Genomic DNA, 27,355 nt, shown 5'->3' with positions numbered 1-27,355 from the left:
TCTGAACACTAAGTTGCTTTTTTGATGAATGCATACATTTTATTCTGTTTGCAGTCAATTTGAATCTGCTCTTCTGAGAGAAACTGGCACAGTTCTCAGGTGACACACGACCCCACATGATGACCTTCTTTATTAGCCAACATAAAAGTTACCTGGAATATTGTGATGATCTACATAGATCTGTTAAACTACAAAGGAACTTATTTAATTTGAGCCCTCACAGACTTACTGAAACCAGCCACACGTAATGGAAAATAATAGCACAGTGATGGACAGCAGCTAATTAAATATTTCAGCATTGAGTCAGGTATTTTTTGCGTTCTTCTGCAACTACAAATGCTATAAACATTATGACAGTATGGGAGGGGATGCACACAATGTTTATAATTTGACGTATCCTTTGCAGACAGTTACTGTTTTTCCCATCTCATTTGTCAATATAAATCTGTTTTTGCATTTCTGGCCTCCATCTTACACAAAGAAAGTTGTGAGAGTGAAACTCACCGCTCTGAAATGTTGCTATTCTTTCTGCAAACTCATCTCAAAGTAACAATTAGGGTCAGTCATCCAATTATTTTTGGGAATGTGGAGAAGATGGCCGATAAATAATTTATCATTTTAACTTGCCTTGTTTGATTTGTCATTAATCATAACTTTTTGTAAATCTATTATTGTTTGCCTCTTTGTTCTGGTTCAAACAAGGTTTCATAATCCATTTGCACAGGATGGTTTAAATACAAACTGCTATGTCAAATTCCAGCATTATGTCTCATAATGTGATATTCATAAATACATTCATGGTACTGAACCAAACTGATGTCGAAAAAGAAAAGAGAAAAAAACAGTAAGTGACCTGTGATTCACCATTTCTAAGGTCAAAGAAGCATTTTTCCAGCTCAGTTACAAGGACATCCATTTCAATCCTAAATGTGAGAGCAAAAACCTACAGTGTGTCGTCACATCATTCAATGTGACTGCAAGTAGCCTTGACCAGAGTTTCACTGAATGTGCGCATGGATGAACTTACCGGGAGTATGATAACAACAAAAAACACATGCGTGTTAACAGAGGGAGTACTTCTGCAGCTGCAGAGGGAAGCACATGGCATGAAGTTCAGCAGCATGCGTCTCCTCTTCTCTCCCCAGGAGCTCGATGATTTCTTTCATCATTTCAAGTCTTGTTCAGCATCAACAAAATCAAGTGCATCTTACATGTACATGCAAAAAAAAACTGCAGTCTGCTCATGCTGCCGTCTCCAGTTCCATAACATCCCCTCAGGCTGTTCATTATATGTGGTGTCAGCCACAGAACATGCCAGTGGTTTGAAGAAGTCCTCTGATGAGCACCGGCTTTGATACAAGGTGCACTAAAGGGGAATTAAAAGTGCATGTGGAATTGAATCATTCTAGAGAAATCACCTTCCATCCAGCTGTTGCTGTAAGATTGGAATTTCTGATAACAGTTCTATGCAGGTATAAGGCTGCAATAAAAGCTCCAGTTCTACAAAAATATCTCACTTGACAAGCTTTGTTGTCTTCTATATAAATCAGGCTTTAGCAACTACTTCACCACTTTGTACCACTTTGTAGTCCCCAAGACAAATGCCCATTGGGTTGGCAAAAGAGGCTCCGGTTTCCAGTGGGCCTATAAAGGATGGGGACTCCCTGTACAGGATCCTGATTGAGATGAAAAGGAAAACATGTTGTACAGGAGGAGGCTGTGGTGTTCACTGTGCAAAGATCTTCTCTGCCACATGATTTCATTTGTTCAGTGATGTTCGTTCTTTTAATTGTGAAGCTGGCTGTGAAATTTCCCACGGGCTGCAGTTTTCACTTTACGCAGACATGATCTGTTCCACTCATATGAGCGACAGAGAAGCAAATGTGACAAAGAGCTGCAGGTATGAGAACTTTGACACAAGTGCAATATTTGGTCAGCATTTGTTTTGTTTTTTTCCAAAGAGATATCATCAGTCCACATTCACAAGTAGAACTTTATGTTTGTACGTGACAAGTGGCCATTAACCCATAAGAACCCGGACCCATTTCTATTTAAATGAAAATTAAGGGGGTTATAACACAGACTAAATAGACCACATAGAACACATTTCTGATTTTTTTTTTTTTTCAAAATACCACCCCCCACTGTCCAAGATCTGTATTGTGACATATATGTCACATTGGGCGTTAAGAACCTGGATAATTTCTCCATCAAGGAAAATTATGGGGGACATAAAACTGACTATATAGAACACATTTCTGACATTTTTCTCAAAATAACACTCCCTTGTGTCAAAGATGTGTCAATGGGTGTTAAATAGTTTGAATCTTTCTTTTAGCAACCAAAAACAAGCGATTTAAATGAGCTAGCTCTGCCCGTAGTGGTAACCTGGCACACAGACATCTTGGAAATGTTATTATGGGAAGACTAAATCACATATAACCTGTCACATGACCCACCAGGATGTTAAGTATGGCTCACTCTGGCAATTCATGAGTTGAAATCAAGGATAAATTTTTCATAGAATTTTCAAGAACATTTAAAGGGCATGACACCTGTGTCACGGTGGGTTCTTATGGGTTACGTTGCTGCTCCAAACATATTCCAATTCTTCCGTTAAACCTCAACACAACAGGAATATGTGCTAAAGCTGAAACAACAACCTGGAGTCTGTGTAGGCTGGCTGAAAGTACTGAGCAGATAGCTCCAGCTCACGATACACAGCTGCAGGCCCTCAGGCTGACACATTACGGATGAAAAATGCAGATGAGAGCTAATAACAAACCTGCTAAGGTGAAGGCAAAACAAAGAATAAAGAGTCACGCTCCGGGTCGCTGGCACGGTGCTTTGGTGTGATGGTGGCTCTCACAGAGACAGTAAATGATGCAAGGCACTTTTTCTTAACCCAAACTTTACTCAAACAGTTGATGTTTACAAATAGTGCACGGGTTTGATTTCCTTTATGTAGACAGACCCAAAAAATATCCAGAGACAACAGCAGCCACAAAATGGCCAACGCTAAAAAAGGTGCCGGCACACCTCACCCTACAGAGAGGCCAGAAGCTTTTCACAATCTACTTTAAAGCAGGCAAATGGGCAAATAATCTTATTTTACATTATGAAGGATCCCACTTTGACCTGAAATGATGTTCTCTAAAGCTTTGAAACACACAAACAATCTAGACTTGCTGGACTTCAATCTATCAAACGCTAAACATCCTGACACGGGAAACATTAAGTGCTTTTGTTTTAGGAGAAACTTGGAGCAAGTCATTCTCGCCTTCAAAGGAAAAGCCTCCAAATTTCTACGAGGCGTCTGCAACCCCATCAGTATAATAAATATAAACGCATCTGGGCTCTTCTGCAGATTGTGAAAAGGAAGTGACAAAAATAGCTTTTTCACAAACTTGATGCACTGGCATAAATAAAGTGTTCCAATATTATTTACATTACTTGTAATAAAACATGAAAAAAAGAGAGTGTTTGCTTGGCCCTTTCAGTTGTAAGGCTTAGGCCTATGAAACATGTTTAGGCTTCCTCAGTCTAACACATAGATGCACCATGATATACTTGGGTGAAGGTGAACTACATGAAGATACTTCACAACCTAATAATGCAAGTCAAACATACAATCTGAGGATCTTCTAAGGGATAACGCTCATCTTGAAATGTCTCCTTCTTTGAGGTAATAATTTAAGGCAGTTCTTGACTACACAAACTGCCGAGTGAAAAACGTTACATCAACAGCTGCTTAGCTCAAAGTCTACAGTAGAAAATCCTACTCACGAAACGTCCCTTTAAAAACTCAGACCCAATTATCTTCACGGCAAAATATTTTTGGATTTAGGAAAATGTGTGAAAAAGCATCACCAAAAAAAGTTGTAGCAGGATAGAAAATGAAAACTCGCCCCAGTTAAATAGTCCAGCCTTTAGCATCTTTAATAACTGACTGATGGCTTCTTCCTACAAAAAAGAAAGAAAAGGAAGAAAAGGAGGGGAAAAAAACAATATACAGAATGCAATGGATAACTGAAGTCAAACAATATTATTCAAAGCAAACGCGAGTCAGTTCAAGTCCCAGCCGTAGTTTATAAATATGGAGCCTGAGAGGCCTTGGAAGAACTGGAGGGGGCGGTCGTTCCTATGAGCAGAGGCCAGAATGGAGAAACTAAAGACGTGGAGCTCAAGAAAAGTCACTCCATTATGGCTCGGTAGATGACGGGCTCGATGTAGTCCTCTCTGTATCGTGAGTTGATGACCCGTTGCCTTTTGGAGGTCTGTTTGACGTCGCTCTGTGTGAAGAGCTCAAAGCGCATGTCTGATGCCACCGACTGCAGACAAAGCAAAGCAAGAAATAACAGCGAGTTGGTGCGACAGGTGTGGAAGGAAGCCGCTTATCAGAGGCCGAGCTTACCAAACGGGACTTGACTCGTTTGGGCAGATCCTCATCCAGACTGTAGATGTCTTCTCTCTTGACTGTGATTTGTGATCCATCCTCAAACTCCACCTTCACACACACACACACACACACACACACACACACACACACACACACACACACACACACACACACACACACACACACACACACACACACACACACACACACACACACACACACACACCATAAAATGGAAACTTGATAATGATTTTAACTAGTGCTGGGCAAGTTAACTTGTTATTATCGCGTTAACTTGTTAATTAACACCCCCTTTCCCTCTTCAAACTATTATTATTATTATTTACTTTATTTTATTTATTTACTTATTCATTTAATTATTTTATTTTATCTTTTAATTAATCTTACTTTATTCTATTTTACCCTTATTATCATTATTATTACTACTATTGTTATTATTGTTATTACATTTACAGCCAAGTTGAATTGTCTTCTCAGCGTAGTAGTTCCAGTCTAAAATATCACTTAAAGGCAAAACACACAACTGATAGCAGCAAGTCATTCAAGGAAACAGACAGTGGAGCGAGGCTTCTACATAAAAACTACAGAAAGATGCTGATGTTAAAAGTGTGTTTGCACAACAAATGTTATGGCACTTTCATTCATATGGCAGCACATTTAAAATAAAACTAAATGCTTAAAGCTATACGCTACTTTTGGATTCATTTTTGGATTCTGCGTACAAATGCGATTAATCGTGATTAATCAGGGAAATCATGTGATTAATTAGATTAAACATTTTAATCGTTGCCCAGCCCTAATTTGAACAGAAAGTTGGAGAGAAACACAGGGGGAGCTTTACCAGGTACATGGGGATTGAGTGTGATGTTATAAACTTGGCTCCGTATATCAACCCATCTGTCCATCTCACTTGAACAGCTTCACCTTCTGACGGTGGGCCGTGGCGGACGCAGTCACGGTTCTGAAAATAAATCAAAGAAAAATGCAAACTCTGGCAATACATCCCGTCTGAAAACGTCTCCAGAAGTGCAAACGGAGCAGGACACTCACAGATGTCACTAAGTTTGTCTCTGGCTCGTTCCACTATGCTACAGTGGCTAAATGCAAACTTCAGTGACACCTGAGAGAAATGTAATCAACCTCAATGTCTTCTGGAAAAAGATTGTCGCTGTACGAGCCGTCATCAAACACCACTTCGTAGAACGTGGCTGTGGTCAGCTCCACCACGTCGCTGTGGTAGTAACGGCCATTCCTGTATTTGCAGATCACCTTCTGGCCGACCGTCAACTCCCGCATGGACGCCTTGTTGCGCTAAAGGAGGGAAATGAAGTGTTACTCTTAAAGGCTCATCAAACCACAACACAAGCTGCTACCCAAAGAAAAAGGCAGGTTTATAAAGGGATTCGTTTATTTTAGGGACAAAAAAAAAACATATCTGGCAGTACAAGGGGGTGGGGTTGTTGTCTCAGCTCTCTGGTCCAAGACAGATTTGAGATCACAACTTGTAATTAACAACATACCCAGATTTGTAATCCCATTGCTGGAATACTACAACAACAAACAACTCTCAGAATGACATCTCATATCTCCTTACGGACATCTGCACAAGCAGATGTTTATGGAGTGATCCTGCCAAAACCTCGCAAGCAAGCAAAACATGTTTCACTCACGATTCACAATCAAACAAAGAAACATATGTATCTTCAGATTCTAGATTTAATTAACTGCGGATTATTGCGCGAGTGAAACATGTTTTGCTTGCTTGCGAGGTTTTGGCAGGATTCTCACTCCATAGATGTTATCATCGTCCAACTACAGGTAAGCAGCACGAGCATTCGCAGTAGCAAGAGTCCCTGCGCCAGCTTCCTAACAAGCAGCTGGATCATGACATTAACTGAGCATGACTTTGTTTTTGACTCACAGTATTGCATAAACGCTAAATGGCAAATGGATCGCACCTATATCATTAGTTTTACTTGGCAGTTCCCAGTGTTGTACACATTCTGCCTCTCATTCACACTCATATCAATGAGAGTGGTGGAGCCGTGGTGTTTGCTGGCCATAAGGATACATTTGGGGTTTAGAGTCTGGCTCATGGATGTTTTTACACATGGATGGGAGGAACCCAGGAATGAGTCACCAACCCTACAGCTACTTAAAACTCTCAAAACAAACTAATCCAGGCTGGTCACTGAGATCAGCATCTTGGTGAATACTTATTTTGGTAAATGCAGCTTCAAAGGATAATGTATGAAAAAATGGTATCACCGTCTGCACCTAATTCCTAAGTGCTGCCCTGAGTGCGATTCTGCGGGGTTACCTCAGGTATGACAGGTGCTTTGTGTCTGTGGCAGGTGATGAAGACTACGAACGGCCAGTCATCTGGATGCATGAGGACACCGGCAGCCTGAGCGCAGGTGGGGTGAAATGCTGTGGAGCAACGCCCGTGGGAGCACTGGACACAGCAGCCCTTCACCTCCGTCTTCATCCGTCTCCTGCAGTAGGCGCACTTCTGTCAGAGCGACAAGAGACCAGAGTGGGTGGGGGAATAAAGGTCACAAGTGGCAAAAGGCAGGAAAGAAAGGAGAGAAAAGGAAATGTGCCAGGGTTGAAAGAATGAGAGGGAAGAGGGACAAAACTAGTTGTCAAAGGCAGCAGGAGACGAGCGGACACAGATACATGCTGGAACCCAGACACCTCAAAGTGAAAAGTACTGTAATGCAAGGACCTCCATTTAGTGAGGTCCTTGCATTATGTGGCTGTTTCATTCCAGGTAAAGACAATTCAATTCAAAATTTATTTATATAGCACATTAAAACAGCCTCAGCTGACCAGAGTGCTTCACAACAGCAACTGCTTCACAAGAGAGTCATCAATAAAAGAATGACTTCATCACAGATAAAAATAAAATTTGAGATAAAATTAGCAATAAAATAACAATAACAGTAACAATAACAATTAAAGTAGCAAGCCAAGGTGAACTCCATTTCAGACATTAAAGACAAGGCCAACTAATGCGCAGCCTGTGTCCTGTGACGTCACATGCAGTTCAACATCCATTTCTCTGAAACCTCAAATACGCAGACTGAGAAGTGAAACTGCTGAAGACAGCCAACAGGCGCCATGGCCGGTGTCACCAACAATGCAATGAGTCACAAAAAAACATGACCTCCCACGCCAGTTTTCTTTACCAATCTGAGTCAAATGGAAAATGTATAATGCACCATAATAAGATCTGAAACCCAAAAGCACTGAAGTAAAGGTAAAAGGAGACGGTGTGCCACCTCCCATTCAAAGACATGACCTTCACATTTAAAGCGATACTCCGGAGTAGATTCAACCTGGGGTCATTTGAACCGTGATATCCAGCCAAGTAGCCCACCCGCAGTTTTTTCGATATTGGCTGAACATCAGCTGAGTTACTGAGTTATCCCGAATAGCTTAGTACAAGCGCTAACGGACCCTGGCAGTATCTCCAAAATTACCACACTAAAATCACATGCCATGACACCAAACTTCTACAGTAGTACAAATATGGTCTGTACTCACAAAACGATGCATTTGGAAGTTTGTACATAGTCCAGGAGTTTATTATTATCAACACAAGCCTGATAGCTTCTCTGCTGCTAAAGCTGCGTCGACGTCACTTCCTTGATCTGGGAGCTTCAAAGTAAGATGAGGGTTGATCTACTACTGTAGACAACAAAGCATATGCTATATTCTACATGTTTTTTTTATGTTGTAGAGTTGTGAAATTATTTTATCAATGGAGAAATTGAGCAGCCTTGCTTTGTTGTCTACAGTAGTAGATCAACCCTCATCTTACATTGAAGCTCCCAGCTCCCAGAAGTGCCGTCGACGCAGCTTTAGCTGCAGAGAAGCTATCAGGCTTGTGTTGATAATAATAAACTCCTGGACTATGTACAAACTTCCAAATGCATCGTTTTGTGAGTACAGACCATATTTGTACTACTGTAGAAGTTTGGTGTCATGGCATGTGATTTTAGTGTGGTAATTTTGGAGATACTGCCAGGGTCCGTCAGCGCTTGTACGAAGCTATTCTGGATAACTCAGCTGATGTTCAGCCAAGATCGGAAAACTGCGGGTGGGCTACTTGGCTGGCTATCACGGTTCAAATGACCCCAGGTTGAATCTACTCCGGAGTATCGCTTTAAGGTTTCAGAGAACACTCCCAGGGTCGAAATCAAGGTAAACATAGCAAAGTACACCAAAGCGTTGCATCTGTACACTCTTACCAGTCTGAAACGTGGCAGTGGAATGGCAGAGAGGTCGATGGGGCTCCGCTCTGTGATGTTGACAAAGCGAGCTTCCAGCACGGTGATGGCGCACAGCACATGAACCCATCTGTGTCAAAGGCAAACGGCAGGTAGAATGTGGGCAAACTGCATTTTTAACTGGGATTTAAACAACAAAGAACAGAGTAACTAAACAGAGCGAAGCTCCGTTTAATGTTTGGAATCCAAACTCTGACTTAGACGTGTTCCACAAAAACAGCCCACAGTTCGAGGATGGTCAGTACTAACCGTGGAGTCATACTTTGAGCAAAGATTAAAGACGGAAGACCTCCCAGCCTCCTCCAAATAAAATACCTCCCACAATATTTATTTCACTGACACAAACTTAATGTTATTGTGTTACATTTGAAACTAAATTTTGACAAACAATCTTAAAGGGGAACTCCGGGGCATTTGAAGCGTGTTTCCATTGCTAGGGGTTGTCAAATAGTGATAGTAGGACACAGAGAGGTGCGTATCTGCGCTCCCTGTGTGGAGATCGCTCTGTCCGCACAGCATGTCATGCGAGGCTAATACGTGGTGGCTAAGGGGCAAGCGCTAACCCTTCCACGTAAAACAACAACTTGCACACAGCAGAAACGTCACACCACTTTATAACATTACAACAATATTACTGGGCATGTATTGTTGTAATGTTTTAAATACTTGAACGCAGTTTTTCTAGAGAATATAATTGTTTTGTATATGGGATTATCGTCCATCGACTCTTTTGGGCTTTCACATGCGCGAGCCTACAACCAGCCGGTGAGTTACATGCTGTTTATAAAGTTGTTTTGTAACGTCCCCATGCCAGTAATGTGAGAACCATGCATATGGTTTTGATGGTAAGGCTTGTGACTTTATTGTCGGATGGGTTATAAAGTGGTGTGACGTTTCTGCAGTGTGCAAGTTGTTGTTTTACGTGGAAGGGTTAGCGTTTGCCCCTTAGCCACCACGTATTAGCCTCGCATGACATGCTGTGCGGACAGAGCGATCTCCACACAGGGAGCGCAGATACGCACCTCTCTGTGTCCTACTATCACTATTTGACAACCCCTAGCAATGGAAACACGCTTCAAATGCCCCGGAGTTCCCCTTTAACTGAAAGGTAGGGCTGAACGATCTATCGTTTTCGACCGAAAATCGCGATCTCAGACAACACGATTTTGCGATCGTCAAAGCTGCGGTTTTTTTTGGTGCATTATTTATTTATTTTTTTTATTTGAAAAGCTGCCGTCGGCAGGTTTTCAAAATTGCGAGTCTAAAGTCGGAAAATTCGAACTGATACAACTTTCAGGTCCCTCTCCAACCTCTACCAAGCTCCAAATCGCCCCCCAAACCCCTCCCCCTCTGTGGACGAGGTTGTGCACGTGAGTTCACACCAGTGTGAGCGCACACAAGCTGGGGCAGACTCACGCTCAGCAGCGTGTGCACAAGCTGTGATTGACAGGTAGGATTCCTCCACCCTAACTTGATTGGTTAAAAACAGCCAGGAGCGCTCGGTTTTTGCAAGCACGATTACAGGCTTCAGAGGGAGCTACAGATTTCGTTATTTTTCCTAAACAGCCTATTTAATATTCTACTTCCAGAATCCCATGACAGTTCAAGCTAATATGACTAAAAAAAAGTTGCCGACCGCAGCTATTTTTTGGGGCTTTTTATGCCTTTAATGTTAGGACAGTTTGAGAGAGACAGGAAGCAGGGGGCAGAGAGAGGGGAAAGACACGCAGCACAGGGCCGCCCGGTGCGGGAGTCGAACCGGGGCCAGCCGCATTGAATTAATTTACACTGAAACTTGATTTAAAGAAAATAAATCGTGGTTGAAATCGAAATCGCAATCTCTGCCAGAAAAATCGCAATTTCAATTTTTTCTTAAAATCGTTCAGCCCTACTGAAAGGTCTATTTTTTTTTTTGCTTTCCTGTGGATTTTAACTGCATCTTACTGTCACATTTGAAGAAATACTCCACATTAAAAAGATATTTTATAGCTGCCATGATGGAAGCTGTAGTAACGAGCTAACAAAATACAACAAAAAAACTCAACAATACTAAGACACTCCTCTTCTAAGTATATCCACTGACTCACTGCAATGGGAGATCCGTTCCACTGTCCCACACATTAGACTAACCAGAAGTTACTCCCCACACACAGAAATGATGCACGTGCATGTTCGTACAGTTAAGCTTGCAGGGTTTAATCCACTTGATGGTTTAAAAAACGATGGTTTTATCAGCCAGACGAACAGTCTGTGTACTTAAAGACCACAGAGATTGATGTGTTCACAGTAAATGTTTCAGAAACGTTCCTCCTAAAAGGCTTGTCATTTTTTGGTCCTTCCTGTGCTACTTACTTGTCACTGTTGGCTCTCTGTAGCGCTCCACCTCTCAGGGAACACAGACAGCAGTCCTACAGTAAGAAACACAGAACAGTTTTTTATACAATTCTTTCCTTGTCACAAAAGGCAACTTATTAAACAGTATTAAGACATCCTACTGTACACCACTGCAAGGTAATGACCCTCAGATTGACACTAATACCTAAACTGGTTCAGATCGAAGGGCCAAAGCAGAGCTTATCCCCCATCTTCCTTTTATGAAAAGATACCGAAAACACCTCTTTCAATTTGTCTGTGATAAAACAATGACTTAAATCAATAAACTTATTAATACTTAAATTAGGCAAAATTAAAAGAATAAATCTAAATTTGAAGATAAACTGCACAAGTGAAAAAGCCTTTTCAGGTGTTTCTATGAACTCTAAAGAAGAAACACTGCCCCCTCGTGGTCTAAGGGCTAAATGCATGCCACGTTCCTCGTTTGGACAGAGCCGTCTCTTCCTTCCATGTCTGCAGTGATATGATGTGCATGTTTTATCACACCGCACTGCACTGTCCTATGCTGTTGTCTGCTGGGGGAGTGGCACTCCAGACAAAAACTGCAGGCGCCTGAACAAACAGGTGAAAATGGCCAGTTCTGTGATAGTCGGGAGGTGGACCCCCTCAGAACTGTGGTGGAGCAGCAGATGAGGAGGAAGTTTTATTCTATGATGGTGAACAATAAACAGCCCCTCTACAGCATCCTGGCAGGACAGAGGGGCAGCTGCAGTGAGAGGCTGCAGGACCAAGAGGTTCAGGAGGTCCTTTGTCCCCACAGCCATAAAGCTTTTTAACAGTGACTGCTGACATGTTCTTCTCAAATTGATCCATTATTATTATTTTTGTTCTAATATACAATTATTGTAAATATTTGAATTGAGCTGTATGTCAATCTGAATTCCCCCCACAGGGGATGGATAAAGTATTTTCTATTCTATTCTATGTCTCACATGGAAATTTAAAGATGTAAAACAAAGTGGGAAAAACATATTCCCCAACTCACTTGCTGACTCATCGCAAGGGAAGCAGTGGAATAGAGAGCAAAGATCAAGAGCGACAATAAATGTAAATATATTACATTCGTCCATCTTTTGACAGTCAACAAGAACAGCCAATGACGAGAACCAATCCCGTGGCTGGAATAGAGCCATGCCAGCAGCTAGTCGTGGCGTGTTTGTTTGTGCAGAAAACGAGTGCTCCCTGAGAAGAAACGACAGAAGACACAGCTCAAGGCGTAAGGGATGACGTTGTTGATAAGAAGGGCCTGGGCCCAGTGTGCCCAGTGTGGAGGCATTTTGGTAAGTTCGAGCACATGTTCCGACAAAGACAGGGAATACCGCTAATCTGTTTCATGCAGCAAGCAGCAGCAACAGAAGACCACAGAGACTGAGAGACACCGTGATGTTACAAATGCAGCTTATTGGACTGCAAAAGACCTGCTGCCAATCAGCACAGTGGAAAATAAGGGGATGCTAAAAGTTATGGACCCGATATATATACACAACTCAGCATATTTATTTCTCAACCTGAGTGAAATTTTTATTCTTGTCAGTACACAAATCTGAGAGCACAAATAAAGGTTCTTAAGGATCTTCTAACAAAACATCTCACTGTGCTTCCTGCTGTCACAATCTAAGCTGCCGAGCTTCCCGACGGTGACGTCGCCAACAGGCATCGAGCGTTCCATAGTATTACAATTCCTGCTGGAGAAAACGAGCAACTCTGCCGCTTTGCTCCTCAGTTCATTGGAATGATGAGAAATCTGAATAATGTTGACTGATGAGCATTACAGTGTGCCTGAGCCCAGCTAACTAACCTCAGTGATGGCGTCGGCCGCACAGCGGGCACAAAGCCAGTCGTCCAGCTCCTCTTCATCCCCCGACACACCGTAGCAACCTAAACAGGGACAAAAAAAACATGTCACACATCACTTTTCACATATTTCATTTTAAAAATTGGTTATTTGTACATTTGGCGAGCTCTCATCTATAGTATACTGGGATTTATCTTGTAATGTACAAAAGTCTGTGGACAAGGCTGAATTTTAAGTTACAGTTAGTGAATACAGTTTCATGTAAAACATTAGGTCAAGCTGAGTCCTGCCTTGAAAAGGCCTCGAGTGAAATGTGTGGCATGCCCAGCAGCCAAACTTACATGTCTGAAATGGAAAGTGAGGGCCAGCGCCAAAGATCAACTGGGATTTGGAAATCACTATGAGTAATAGTGTTGCTGTGATGATTTGATTAAGTATGATGTTCTGTATTTAAAGGGAAAGCTTTTACCTGGTTTAAAAAAAAAAATGTCCTCTTTAAGATCATCAACATGAGTAGCTGGGTACTCATAAATCCTGAATCTGTCAAACATGACATTACAGTTAAACTTTATGAGCAAATGCAATCATCTGTAATGACTGACAACATAAACTTGGCACCTTTGTCAGATGTTTATATGAACCTGAACTTATCTCTACTTTCATCTATAAAGAAGAAAAAAAAACGTGGTAATTTGGTTCTAATCGATATTGTTATGGATGTCGGCTACATGAGAAGGATTTTTTTACATGATCTAAACTCAAGTCATTTGATTAGCTGCTCTTCTTGTTAGAGAGCAGGTTGGTAAGAAGCTGAGCCATTAATGAGCTCATCAAGATGAGCCATTAAAAACAGTTGTAGTAACCTTAAGTTACTGTGAGCACTAATGTATACGCTACATAACAACAATAATATCACAAAGTGAATGCCTCTTTTTTAATTCTTCATTCATTCATTTGTGAGTGTTGACAGCTTCAGTTTTTATGTTGGCCAACAACTGTCTGATTTTGAGTCCAACACACCTTTTTTTTTTTATGCAATCAAGCTTTCATTACAATTATAAGTCAACTTATGAGCCCCAAAATTAGTTGGTAACTGAACTTATTTAAATATACATGTCTTGCTTTCTTCAGGAACGTCTGAGAAGTAGCAGCGGGTGTATTGTTCTCCTGATTCTGGTGGAACCAGAGACACTTTTCCAAGCAACTCTGACAGTAGTTTCACTCTGTTGTCATGTCTTGTTACTTTTTCCATTTTTTTCTGATTCATTTTGCTGGCTTTCTTCCCCAAAAGCTTGATCAAAGTTACTTGGTTAAAATAACATTTTAACCCTAATTCAGCTGTAAATCTGATTTGTCCATAAATTGTGAACGTGGTCCGACACCGTTAGGCAGTGATGGCACAGAGCAGTGTGGATGGCAAAAACACAGTTTTCAATGTGGAAACATAAATGAATGCATCATTTGGAATTTCACTTGCACAATCAGACAACCATATGAGGCATTTTTTATTTGCCCCAGGGAATAATTAATGGCAAACCCTACTACGCCTGTTTGACAACTTTCCACTTAAAGGGGAACTCCGGGGCATTTGAAGCGCAATCCCATTGCTAGAGGTTGTCAAATACTGACAGTAGGACACAGACTGGTGCAAATCGGCGCTCCCTGTGCGGCGATTGCGCTGTCTGCGCAGCCTGTTATGCTAACCAAATACATGTACGTGGTGGCCAAGGGGCAAATAATAAACCTTCTAGGGCTGGGCGATATATCGATATTTAAGATATATCGATAGATTTTTAAATAAGATATGGAATTAGACCATATCGCATATATCGATATAGTTCAAATTTGGGCTGTAATACTTGCTTCAGGCAAGCCGTTGATCAGAGCTCTCTGCACTGACTGCTTCCCTCGCTCCGGCTCCGCCCCTCCTCTTTCATGCACAGAGGGGGGAGGGGGAGGGGGAGGGACACTCTTAAACAAACATGGAGAAGGCAACAACACCTGCGGAGCGTACGGAGGAGAGCCCCTTGGTTGGTAAAAGAAAAAGCAGTGGCTCAATCATTTGGAGATGGTTTGGATACAAACTGTCAGACGAGCAACAAAACCAAGCTATATGTAGGGAGTGCCATAAGCACATTGCAGCCAGTGCTGGAAGCACTACGAATCTTTTTTTATCACTTAAAAACGTAGCACAAAGTGCAATATGAAGAGTGTGTGAAACTGCGTGCTGCAGCCACAGGCACAAGCCGTCCCCAACCTGACAAAGCTCCAGCCCCAAAACAAAGCTCACTGCAAGCTTCATTTTCCCGCTGTGTGCCGTATGAGAAGAAAAGCGACAAGTGTCCTTTCACATTGCCAAAGGTAGAAAATAGAATTGGGATTGGGCCAAAGACATGGTCCCTGTTGCAACAGTGGAACAGGTTGGGTTCAAATAGCTAATTAAAAAGCTGGGCCAGAGATACGAGCTTCCCAGTCGCAACTATTTTGCACGAGAAGCACTGCCGCAAATGTATAGTGAAGTCAGACAGAACGTTGCGGGCTGGCTCGCTAACGTCACCCATTTTGCGTTGACCAACGATATGTGGTCAAGCAGAACCTGTGCGAACCTTATATGAGCGTGACAGTTCACTTCATGCAAGACTGGGAGATGAAAACAGCTTGGCAACTGGTTGAGACTGTTCAGAGAAGCTATTAAGTTAACAAAAATAAACAGGTAATCTCAAGCTGATGTTTAAAAACGTTTTTCTTAAACTGAGCACTTTATTTTGTTATCTCTTTATATATAAATGCTGCCCTCAGAAAAAGATTTACCTATTTTATTTTATTGGCTAATTTTATTTAAGATATTTTTTTTATTTAAATGTGCACCTTACAGAGCTTTGTTATACAGTGTTTATGTTTACATTTTATAGTGAGTTTTCAATAAAACTACTCGTATTTGGCTTTGACTTTGAGCATTTCATATCACAGCTCTCACTATGCGGAAAAAAATATCGGGATATATATCGTATATCGATATTCAACCTAAATATATCGAGATATGACTTTTGGTCCATATCGCCCAGCCCTAAAACCTTCCACGTAAAACAACAACTTGCACACTGCAGAAACGTCACACCACTTTATAAACCATCCGACAATAAAGTCACAAGCCTTACCATCAAAATCATATGCATGGTTCTCACATTACTGGCATGGGGACGTTACAAAACAACTTTATAAACAGCATGTCACTTACCGGTTGTTGGTATGCTCGCGCATGTGAAAGCCCAAAAGAGTCAATGGACGTTACTCTCATATACAAAGCAATTGTCTTCTCTAGAAAAACTGCGTTCAAGTATTTAAAACATTACAACAATATTACTGGGCATGTACGCAAAATCCAAAAATGAATTTAAAAGTAGTGTATAGCCTTTAGCAATTAGTTTTATTTTAAATGTGCTGCCATATGAATGAAAGTGCCATAACATTTGTTGTGCAAACACACTTTTAACATCAGCATCTTTCTGTAGTTTTTATGTAGAAGCCTCGCTCCACTGTCTGTTTCCTTGAATGACTTGCTGCTATCAGTTGTGTGTTTTGCCTTTAAGTGATATTTTAGACTGGAACTACTACGCTGAGAAGACAATTCAAGTTGGCTGTAAATGCAGGAGTTTTTTTTTCAAATTTATTTTGAAATACGTGCTTTCATGTTGAAACAAGTAAAACAGGAAGTAGCGCCGGTTAGCTCCGTGAGCTTCACACAGAGACCGAGGAGCACCTGTAACGGTGATGTCCAACTTTAAAATGAAAATGGCCGAGTAAAAGTTCCGTACCCTTCTCCATGTTTGGTGGTTCCGCAGCAGAAAGCAACAGACTTTTACACTAATAAAACCTGCGTTAATGCGCGATAAAATATTTATCGGCGTTAAATAATAACGAGTTAACTCGCCCAGCCCTACTATTTTTGCTTCACAGTTTGTTAGAGAGGTTTCAAGACTAACACAGAACAGCATGGAACTGTATGGAACAGATGTTACCGGACAATTCCTGAATCATTCCTATCAATGCAGACTTTTAGGACATACCTATTCATCCAGGAGAATGGGCTTACTTGTATGTACACGAACGAAGCACTGAGCACAGCTGACCAGGCGGCTGGTCCCGTCCTCTGCAACATGAGGGTTGGATAGCTGTCCCTCCCCGCTGTCATTGGTCCTGCTGGATTGGGTGTTGAAACACATCTCTGGGATGAGTGGTTTGGACCACTGACGTCCACCCGGACGATTCACCAAGATTACGTTGGAACTTCCGTTGCTCGACTCGGACTGCGAGGGAGTGGAGGCGCAAATTTCCAAAGTTTGTCAGGGAAACTTTTCAGACTCTAAAAATCTCATCCAGTCCTCGCAACACCTCCAAACATTACTGTCAATTATGATCATGGGTCTTTATTTATTTGTGTGGAGCAAATATATTACTGCTTCTTTTATGTAGAAATACAGCTCTCTTTAAAAAAAATAAAAATAATAATTACCCTGACTGCAACAGATGTAAGTTGTGCCATAAATAAATACTGTTTTCACATGCGTTTTGATATCATTTCTACAAAGTGAAACATGACAAATGACACAAAACATCTTTTTTTTTTTACTGCTGGCTTACTTGTTGCCCCAGTTAATCCATTGTGCTGTTTTAGTTGTTATTGCAGTGAGTGATAGTACAGAAAACCAAATAGTGATAAGGCAGACAACACAAATGCACGTCTTACCTGGTGGTAAGTATGAAAGAGCAGGCAGATGGAGCAGTAAGGGGCCTGCTGGCCCATGCTTTTGTTATATTCCCACTCTGCCTGGGGGTTGCACGGCCGAGACTGCCACAATTGGGTCAGAGGCTTTGCCCACTCCTCTTTCTCTTCTTGTTCTACCTCCACATCTACATACATATCTGAAGAAAAGATGATGAGATACAAAGAGGGAAGGTATAAAAAATACAACCTCATCATGATATAACCTGGAATACTATATACTGATCATTCTGCAGATTAACTCAACCACCACATACCGTCATCACTGTGAACTTCTCTGATCAGAGGGTGATGGCGAGGCAGCTTGCAGAGCTGCTCTTCTTGCTCCTGTTTTTTGGCCACCGACTTGCAATAGGACTGCTCTTCTGTCACCTGCTGGGGAAAAAGTTGTATAACAAAGCATAACATCAAAGACCAAAAAAAACATGCTGTTGCAATGAATGTACCCAAACAATCAGGTCAAACCTTTGAGTATTTGGTCGCAGGCAGTCACTACTTACGTGATTATTCTGCGGAATCGCCTTTATTTCATCGTCAACTGGTTTCCTGACAGGAGCGGTGTCGTTCGGGGTGTCAATGCCGTTATCCATCAATGGACATTGGTTACTCTGTGGTTTCAACAGGATGAACAAAATTGAATGTTGGTGGCAGATTTTGGTATGATGCCTATAAAAAGTGGATTGTGCCACCAGAAAAGTCATCAATAATGGTTTCATTAGTAGAATTAGTGCCGAGCACTGAGTGGTTTGCATCACACATGCACCAGTACAACGATACCATGTCTTTTGTCTCTATTCTTGTCACTACATGCACAACATTGTTGTAGGATAGTCAGTAGCTTAAGTGAAAAGCAGGTTTCTTAATCCCAGATTGAGAGAAACTCAGCGTTACTTTGGTTCCAGAAACAGAGATCATGTTCATTTTGGGTCAGTTAAAGGGGAAGTTTGTTTCTTTTAAACCTGGACCTTATTTCTGGCATAAAATACGATCATCTACTTATTGATAACAGTTTGGTTTTGTTCGGCGTCCTTCGGAAGATATTTAGATCACTGGAGATCCGCCTATATCCATATAACGGGAGAGAACAGGGCAGAGACAATGCAGTCTCTAAATAAGGCATTATCTGTCTTTATTTCACCAATACTTTAAGACCAATGAATGAATGAACGCGTACTATTGCACTGTTAGCTGAGTGCTGCCGTGTTGTTGTTATTGGGGGCTTTCTACACCCGGGTCACTTGGGATAAAGTCATCGCCGCACCACAGCAGCACAGCTTATTTACTCCGTGCTCTGAGTTTGCTCCTGTTGGTAACGTGGTTCGTGTTTGCGTATTTCCAAATTGTCCAAACGAAATTCCTCCTCTGTTGGCATTTGTAAACATGGTCCAGAAGAACACCACCAGCTGGCATCGACTGGCGGCCGTGCAGCGGTCTGTTGTTCTCTGGCCAACTGTTGCTCTCTCTGCTTCTGCATCCTCCTTTCCAGGAGCTCTTCATCCGTACACTCAAAAGTGTTCAACTTGTCATGCATGACTGTTTGAATCTGTTATTTGGAAACTTTCATTGGTTCTCTGCAGTTCCAAGGTGGAAATGCTCAGACGTTTGTTTCACTCATGACATGTCTTCTAATATAAAAAAAAACATATTAAAGAGTTTCAATTATTAGATTATTGAACAAGGCTATAACAACAATAAGAAAAAGGAAATTATAAAATTTCCTCAGTTTTTCCTCACACATACTTCTGCTGGAACATTACAGCTGAAATAGAATTATATAATAAGATATCCAGTACTGTTAAATGATTAATGGTTGGACTATCCTGAGTAATAGAAAGGGTGTTAACTTTTTGACATTTTCAAAGATAGATTTGCATAGTGTCAAACGAGTTTCCCTCTCAGGGCTCAGTCCACACAGAGCCCAGGGTAAAGTTCAGAGTTGAACCAGCTTTCAGGTGAAAGGCCCCAATCTACACAGCAAGGTCGCGTCTAAAAGCTCCTTGAACTGAATCATTTGCCGGTAATTTGACTGAACTGACAAAGACTTTGTGTTAGATTGATGTGTGGAAGCTCACCTTCGCTTGCTTTTATAAATCACATAGAGGTAAAACAGCGTTGCATCTGTATGTGCTTTAAAACAGCTGTGGCACTGTCTGGAGGCGTTTGTTCCGCCATGGAGATCTCTCCTACACATACTCTTCCAATCAGCTCTAATCACCTCCGATTACAGTTAAGAGGTGCATCCACTTTGTTCTTTTGTCTCTGACAAGGTTCAACAAAGGCGATCTGCACCTTCCAGGCAGCGTGAAAAGGGCTGACGACTACAACTTTAAATGGATGTTGCATTAACATCTTCAGAGATTTGTCTTTAAACTTGAGAAAAGAAGAACACAGACCTTTGGCTTGTTTGCGTTTGGAGCCTCTGATTCCTCCTTGTTGCTCTCTTGAAGCTGCATTTGGGTCTGGAGTGGAGCAGACTTGCTCGTGGGATAAACTTCAGGCGTCTCCACTTCAGCCGGAACTTCTATCAGGGTTGACACTTTGGGTTGGGTCTCCTCTTGGTCGCACACAGCAGGAGTCTGTCCTTCTGATTCGTTAGGTACTACTTCGGTTCGAGTGACTTTAGATTCAGGCTGGGGTTCAGTTTTCTCACACCCCAGATCCTGAGACGCAGGCTGAACCTGTGTGTTTGTACAGGTTTTGTGCTGAAACTGACGAGGTTGGTGCTCCCTGGCATAGCTGTGCACCTGGAGCTGTGTGTGAGGCTGCCGCTGCTTTTCGAGGGTATAGCTGTGCACTTGAAGAGCATCTTTTGGACTCAGAGTCCTGTGAAAGAGTAGACTTGCCACCCCCATTTTGCGGACTGGTTGAGTAGTGGCCTCTGTCCATGTGGGTGCCGCTGCAACTGTTAGGTGTCCATTTCGGTGCTTTGACTCAGATGATATCGCCGGTGCACGAGTTTTGGTATAATGATGAGGACGGCCCCCGTCACTGTTAGTCTGGATCAAGCCCCTGTGAAATGGATCCATTAAAGTCAGTTTGGTTGGTGTGACAACCAACTTTGGTGGACCTGTAAAAAAAAAAAAAAAAAAAAAAAAAAAGATTAACTCTTCCACTTCAGACTTTTTCCTCATAATAAAATAATTATAGTTTTAGCTGGCATAGAGGAAACCAGTGTGGGAAAGAGATACCTTTATTTCTCTTGCCATCTTGTGCAGTAGTTCTCGGCGGGATAAGACTTAGCCTGGGACGCTTTCCGTACTGTTCAGCATCCTCTTCATCTTTGGGAACAACTTCCTCGGGCACATCCAGACACACCCGGTGTCTTTTGGTCTCTATCCTTTGTGTGCTGAAAAAACAACAACACAGAAATGTGGAGATGAGGATTACAAACATGACATTCTTTATCTTCTATTTATCATCAGTTTGCTTACCTTGGTTTTTTGACAACATAATTAACGTATAACAAGAAAAATGTGTGAATTCAGTGATTCCCAAAAAATTAGATTATACCTGCAGCACTATGAAGAGTGCTTGGTTCTTTACAAGGTACTTTTGGTTACTTTTGTACAAAAGGTAATTAAGGTTTGTTCAAAGGGTCGTTATATAATATTTCACTTGGTGCTTTCATTAAAATAAAAGGTGCTGAAAGTTCTCAGAGAAGGTCTGAAAGCTGTGAAATCTATTGCTATTTGGCGGCCATAGAGTCTTGCTCCCATGACTGTGTCTTGTGCCGTTTTAACACAAAAACTGGCGTGTTTAAAAGAGATTTTCTAAAATGCTGGTTACACAATTATTTTAAATTCCTTTCTCTAAAATCCAGAGTCTTGCTGTTGCTCATCAAGCCACCGTATGGTGAGGCAGGGACTCCAGTCACATCCACCCACTGTGGGTGTAACAGTGTGAAGAACTGTCAAAACAGAAAAATGACCCGGGCGTGACCCTCTTTAGGACCACCGTTATCAAATTTCAAAAAGGTAACACACTGACCTGTGATTTAGATGATCAAACATGTTCAATCTACAAAAGTTAAAGTTTACACACACAAAAGAGCATGAACACAATCTCCTGAATTCATCTTAAAATGATCAAGATTGTTACCGCTTAATGCAGTTATAGGTCATGCGTGACTAACCTAGGATTAAATTAACTTTAAGGTTTCTTTGCCAGAGTGATGACTGAAATAAAATTGAAATTCAGTGTTTAGCTACGTTCATCCCGTTAGGGAGGGTTGGCAGTTTTTGTTTCGACTTCCTGCTATAGGTTTGAATTTTCAAGTACCTAAAATCAGACTAAGAATCGGCAAATGTGGACTTATTTCCCCACAACACAAATTAAGTGTGTATTTGGAAAAGGGACAGACTTTTGGCTCCTACCAGAAGTATTCAGGACGGGAGCAGTAATGATGAACTAATTACATTATTTTGGATTAGTAATAAATCAGCTGTGACCTGCAGTCTCAGGACAGAAAATTTGGTTGCTTTGAGCTTAACAGCAGGCTTTGTTTGACAGGAGACCACAAGAGAAACTGATTTCTCAGCATTTGGCTTATGTGGGTTATGATATTATAAATATACTACAGTTTAACTAAATCTTAATATTTTATTACATTATTTTCTTATTTATAGGTCAAAGTCATTTAGAGTGACTCTGCTATTGAGACATCATCTAGTTACAGTTGTGCTTATCAAAGCTAAAGAAAACAGAGAAAAAAAGGGAAACATCTTGTAACCAGTTCTGTTTAATTTTTCTAATTTCATTTCTAAGTAGGAATATGCATATTCAATTCAATTCAGTTTTATTCATATAGCGCCAAATTAAAACAAATGTCATCTCAAGGCACTTCAATAATAAAATCCATGTTAGTTCATGGTACAGGCCATGAAGAAAAATAAACACCCATATATGGACATCCTTAGTATATGACATACCTCTTTCGTTCTCCATCGTCCCCACAGTTATCGTTACAGCTACTGTTTGTGGTGCTGCTGATCTCATTAAAGGCCTCGCCCAAAAACTCCTTAGCCTCTGGGGTGGGCCGTGAGTGGTCAATGGGTATATGTCGTCTTGCTAGCCACTGTTCATAACGATCTGGCTGGTATTTCTTTACAAATACGTCCATGGAAATCTTCACCATATCTTTACGGCACGAACACTGATGGGAGAAAACAATGGCAAAAATATACAGTGGTTTAAACTTTCAATTAAAAAAAAATGCATGCTTTCCTAAGCTGCCACTTTTGGTTCTCACCAAAACCGCCTGTTTGCCGTACTCGATCCATCTCTCTGTGGCAAAATTGGTGGACTCTGCACAGTTGAAACCATGGTTGAAACCAGCATGATACGCATAGGGGAAAGTGACCATGAACTCACCCGCCTCCTGAGTAATCTTAAAAAAAAAAAAAAAGGGAAGAGGGAATCAAATTACTAGTAACTAAAGCTAAAACAGAAAGTACTGTAGGTTGTTCGAGGTGCAAATGAAAAAATACCTTTTCAAAAGGAATGCCGTATTTCTTCAGGATTGAAGGAGAGATAAGGGTCATCTTATGCCTTAAAAAAGCCTCACAATTTTGAGAACTACCAGGAAAAAACCCTAAAACAGAAGGGAGCAAAAACATATACAAGAAAATCTGTTACTACAAAGTTCTAAACAAACAAAGTTCCAACAGTTCATTTATTTGGTCATCAGGCTTACACGAGTTATCTTACAGAACACATCCCAAAGGTGTCCTACCTTTAGCCAGACGCTCTAGTCTTTTTCCGTGCTCTGGGGAAACACAGTACCTGAAAATAATCCCATTGGGAAAAATTGACATTATGCAAATATCCACCCATTTCATCTTTTTTAGTTTGATTTATGAAGGAAGTCAGATCATTTATATTCAAAACCATTTCACAATGCTTCCAGTTTTCTCTTTGAAATTTACATTTAATTTACATTTAACTAGAATTGCTTATCATTTTTCAAATCAGACGCATGTGGGGTTAGACTCTCACTCATGTAAACGATAACCTTTTCCATGTTATATCAGCACCCACATCATATAGAACTTACTGTTTTATTATTTGGGTTTCAACCAGTGGTGGGAAAACTATGCCAAGTCATAAATTTATAGAAGACTGTGACAGAATGTCTGCTCCACATATGAATCCTTACCATGACTTTGGCTCTCCAAAGTGCAAGTAATTGATGCTGTAGAGGTCCATGTCTTCAGTGTGCCATGCAAAGGTGGTCTTCCACATACCAAAATACAAGTATGGTGTATTAACACCTTCAATAGTGATGCCGTTGTCACGTTCCACAGTATCCAAAATGGTGCCCAGGTGGCAAATATTCCACTCTTTGACATCCTGTCAGAGTACAGCAAATAACACAAGATCAGCAAACAGAAGTGAAAAGCCATCTTTCAAAAAAACTGGTGTTTCCATTCCATGGTACTGTACGGTGCATCCATTCTCAATCTTCTAATGCAGACAACCTCCCTCGACATGGGTGGGATCAGCTTTTTTATTGTCAAAGTGTGTGTGAAGCTGCGGCACAACTTTTGTGTTACGCTGTTTCAGCAGAAGCTTCAATCCAATGCAACTTTCAAGGGAGGAGTATAGAGAAGTAGTATGGAGCAGTCATTCGACTAAATTCATTTATAATAGGCTTCTGGTTCATGAGGTTACATTGTGCTAACTACAAAGGGATGCCAAGCGTTTTTATTACCACTTAATGGAAAAACACCATATGCTCCCTGGTGTTTCAGCATCCATTGCATGTCAACAGGTAGAGATAGATAAGTGAAGGGATAGCAAGAAAACAAAGATAAATAATTGGTCAATAATCCCCACAGCAGCCATAGGAAATGTCAACTCACTGTGTCATACAAGGTTCCATTAACATCTGCCCCATAAATGGGTGGGTTAAATGTGACATTTTTCCAGTATTTCCTTTCCAGTTCTTCAAAATCATCATAATGTGGACTACAGAACCTGTGAAAGGTGTTCAGAACACCAAAAAAAAAAGCTTATTTAGCTTCAAATGTAAACATGCATGTGACAGTTCTAAGAACAAAGCAAGCTTAAATCTCAAATTTCTGCAACTTCTCACTTGTCACTGTTGGCAATCTTGCGGAATTCTCTGACAGTCATGGCCCTCTTCTGTATGTTGTACTGAGTGAAAAGGCCCGACTGTCCAGTCACCACCTGCTGAATGGGTGCCGGAATCACCAAATCGTCTATGTCATCATAAGAGCGTCGTGGTCTCCACTCCTTCGGTGGCACAATCTTCGGGAGGGAAGAAGACACTCAGTTATTTGGGTTTCTTATAAATGTTCGCAAAAAAATATTATTTACCAGAAAAGCTATGGCAGTATGATACTTTTTCTGACAAGTGGGTGTACATATCAGGAACATGATGTATAGAATTAAAAGAAAAGATAATCTTATATTTTTCTAGGTAACTTTCTTAAGACAATAATGAATTTTTTCCATTTTGCTGCTATTAAAAACAATCCCATAAATGTATAGCTATTAATGTGAAAATAGCCTGTGTGGAATCATGCACTTTATTAGTACTTACTTTTGCCAAGCCTGCTTTATGCGCTCCCTTCGACTCCATATATGCAATGTAGCGGGTGAAATTCTTGAATTCTTCAGCAGTGGGATGAAACGTCATGATTCCCTTGGAACCATGGTTTTGGGAAACCATGTCTGTTGTCATCCTTTATTTCAGTGGTGGCCCCTGCACATTGTGAAAGGGGAAAATTGGGATTTTAGTGTTCCATCACATCACAACAACATCATCTCATTTTTACCACCAACATATACCTATAACTGGATCTATGGTTTGACCTGGCCCCCTTCAGCTTAAATGATCAACTGCAAACTAATAATAATAATGATAAGAAACTCTAAAACATATCATCATAGCTAAGTAGGTTTAATGATACTATACTGAATATTTATGTTTATGCATACAGTAGTAACGTTTGAACAAACCACGTGAGAAATTAATAAAGTTGGCACTCTATTACTCAATTTTACTAATTACTGATGCTTTATTACTAAGCTTACTAAGTGTTTATTTTTTGATGAACTGCATCTTATAATGCTAACATTGCAGGATGGGAAACACAGAGCGAGTGTAAGGTTTTTCAAACATGTCCAGGTAAATTCCTAAAATTGTACGTTACACACTGTCTATTTGTGACAAGCTAGCCAGGCCGGTGCAGCGAAACGCAAAAAACACCCCCGATTGGTTAAAGCCGGGTAATTTTACACAGTCAAGCGCCGAAACCCCAGTCATCTAACACCATCTCATTTGCTTACTTGCTGAAAAAGCATGAGCTAATTCAGGTAACAAAATTGCTACGAAACATAACACAACGTTAGCATTAGCTAACCTGTTAGCATAGCGCTGATCATTCAAGTCCCATTTTGTTACTTTTGCGTCAATGTCAATGCAAAGTAACATACACAACTAACAGTAGACTCAATGTTTAAACTTTGTATCTTTCAAGATAAAGCTGCAGAAGGATGACAGTTTGTATTAAGTACCCTAACCCCCGAAAATACTCCCGGCATGAGACTATTTTTTGTTACAGCTTCCAACGTAGCTACGTTACATCCTATCCAGCTCATTTTTACTGAGTGCGGCTAACAAACGTTGACTGATTTAATGTTAACATTCTCACAATAAAATAAATTAAAAATAAAAATTTATCTTGCATAGTTATAGCTGATTGTATTCAAACAAGTACAATTGTAAAACTGTTATACCAAGCTAATGGTGTCTACATCAGGAAATAGCCTGCACCCGGCCCGTAGGATCTACGTTAGCTACAGAGCAGCTCTTCCGGCTAATAAAGCTACCAGGTTAGCATTGGGAGTGCAGAAGTTCACATTCTGCGACGAAGCTAAGTGGACATGCAGATACTTACCACCTGCTCTCGATTAAACAAGAAGTTGTTCCCCCTGTATTGCAAATACCTCGCAGTTAATCGAAACGGTCACTTGTAGCATAACAGAGAAAAGACAGCTTGCTAACTAAACCCCCTATGAGTAGATTATTCTACTCCATTACCGCCGCTACGCATGCACACGCACTGTGCAATTTGTTTACCACAACACGCATGGGACACGCTTAACCAATCAGAAGACGACAGTGCTGGCTCATCCGAAAGAAAACATCTTTCTGTAAATAATAAGTTAACCAAACTATCAGTTAGTTTGTTAGACTTTGGATGAAGGTTGAATCCTTAAACATAGATGTAATCTGATAATCCGTATTTCCTTTTTGCATCTAATAATAATTATAATTGTTGGCAATGACAAAATAAAGAGAGAAAGCAAATCTAACATTTTTGTATTTGTCACAACTGGCCTCTGATTTCCCGCTGTGTCCCTCAACATAAGACGTGAGAGGGATGAAGTTGTGAAAGAAAAACTAATGAGACTGGCTAAATGTACTGAGATGAAAATAAAAATGGTGGGTGGGAGTGAAATCGAGGATTCTTAGAAAGTCCAATTTAAATTCTTACTATAGAAAGACAAACCAAAAATGAAATATCAACTGATTGTGGTAGGATTTAAATGATTATTGTGGAAAAAATATTTACTTCGTAAATAAACCATTTACCTACTTTTGAAATCTCTTCTTCCAATCTCTCAAAAACTATAGCAAA

General features: G+C 40.8%; 1 protein-coding gene across 2 annotated transcripts; it reads right to left on the bottom strand.

Annotated features, from left to right (window-relative positions):
- Nucleotides 1–2,894: 2,894 nt before the first annotated feature.
- Nucleotides 2,895–26,782, bottom strand: kdm4ab (lysine (K)-specific demethylase 4A, genome duplicate b). Of its 2 annotated transcripts, none has more exons than XM_075484167.1 (23): nt 26,612–26,782; nt 25,252–25,413; nt 24,781–24,956; nt 24,548–24,662; nt 23,842–24,035; nt 23,419–23,468; nt 23,174–23,277; nt 22,936–23,073; nt 22,616–22,839; nt 20,876–21,033; nt 20,081–20,754; nt 18,188–18,295; nt 17,945–18,062; nt 17,652–17,827; nt 16,998–17,211; nt 12,908–12,987; nt 11,068–11,123; nt 8,677–8,785; nt 6,741–6,932; nt 5,561–5,731; nt 5,262–5,381; nt 4,415–4,507; nt 2,895–4,331 (listed from the first exon to the last, which is right to left on the bottom strand). In XM_075484167.1, the coding sequence occupies exons 2-23, from the start codon at nt 25,390–25,392 to the stop codon at nt 4,194–4,196; spliced, it is 3,549 nt and encodes a 1,182-aa protein (XP_075340282.1). In that variant the 5' UTR covers nt 25,393–25,413; nt 26,612–26,782; the 3' UTR covers nt 2,895–4,193. The 2 variants fall into 2 exon arrangements, with proteins under 2 accessions (XP_075340282.1, XP_075340283.1); XM_075484168.1 differs by having other exon boundaries at nt 17,945–18,059.
- Between the last annotated feature and the right edge of the window lie 573 nt (nt 26,783–27,355).

This window comes from Odontesthes bonariensis, chromosome 14, assembly GCF_027942865.1.
Source record: "Odontesthes bonariensis isolate fOdoBon6 chromosome 14, fOdoBon6.hap1, whole genome shotgun sequence".
NCBI classification, from domain to species: Eukaryota; Metazoa; Chordata; class Actinopteri; order Atheriniformes; family Atherinopsidae; genus Odontesthes; species Odontesthes bonariensis.
This window is presented reverse-complemented; position numbering and strand designations above follow the sequence as displayed.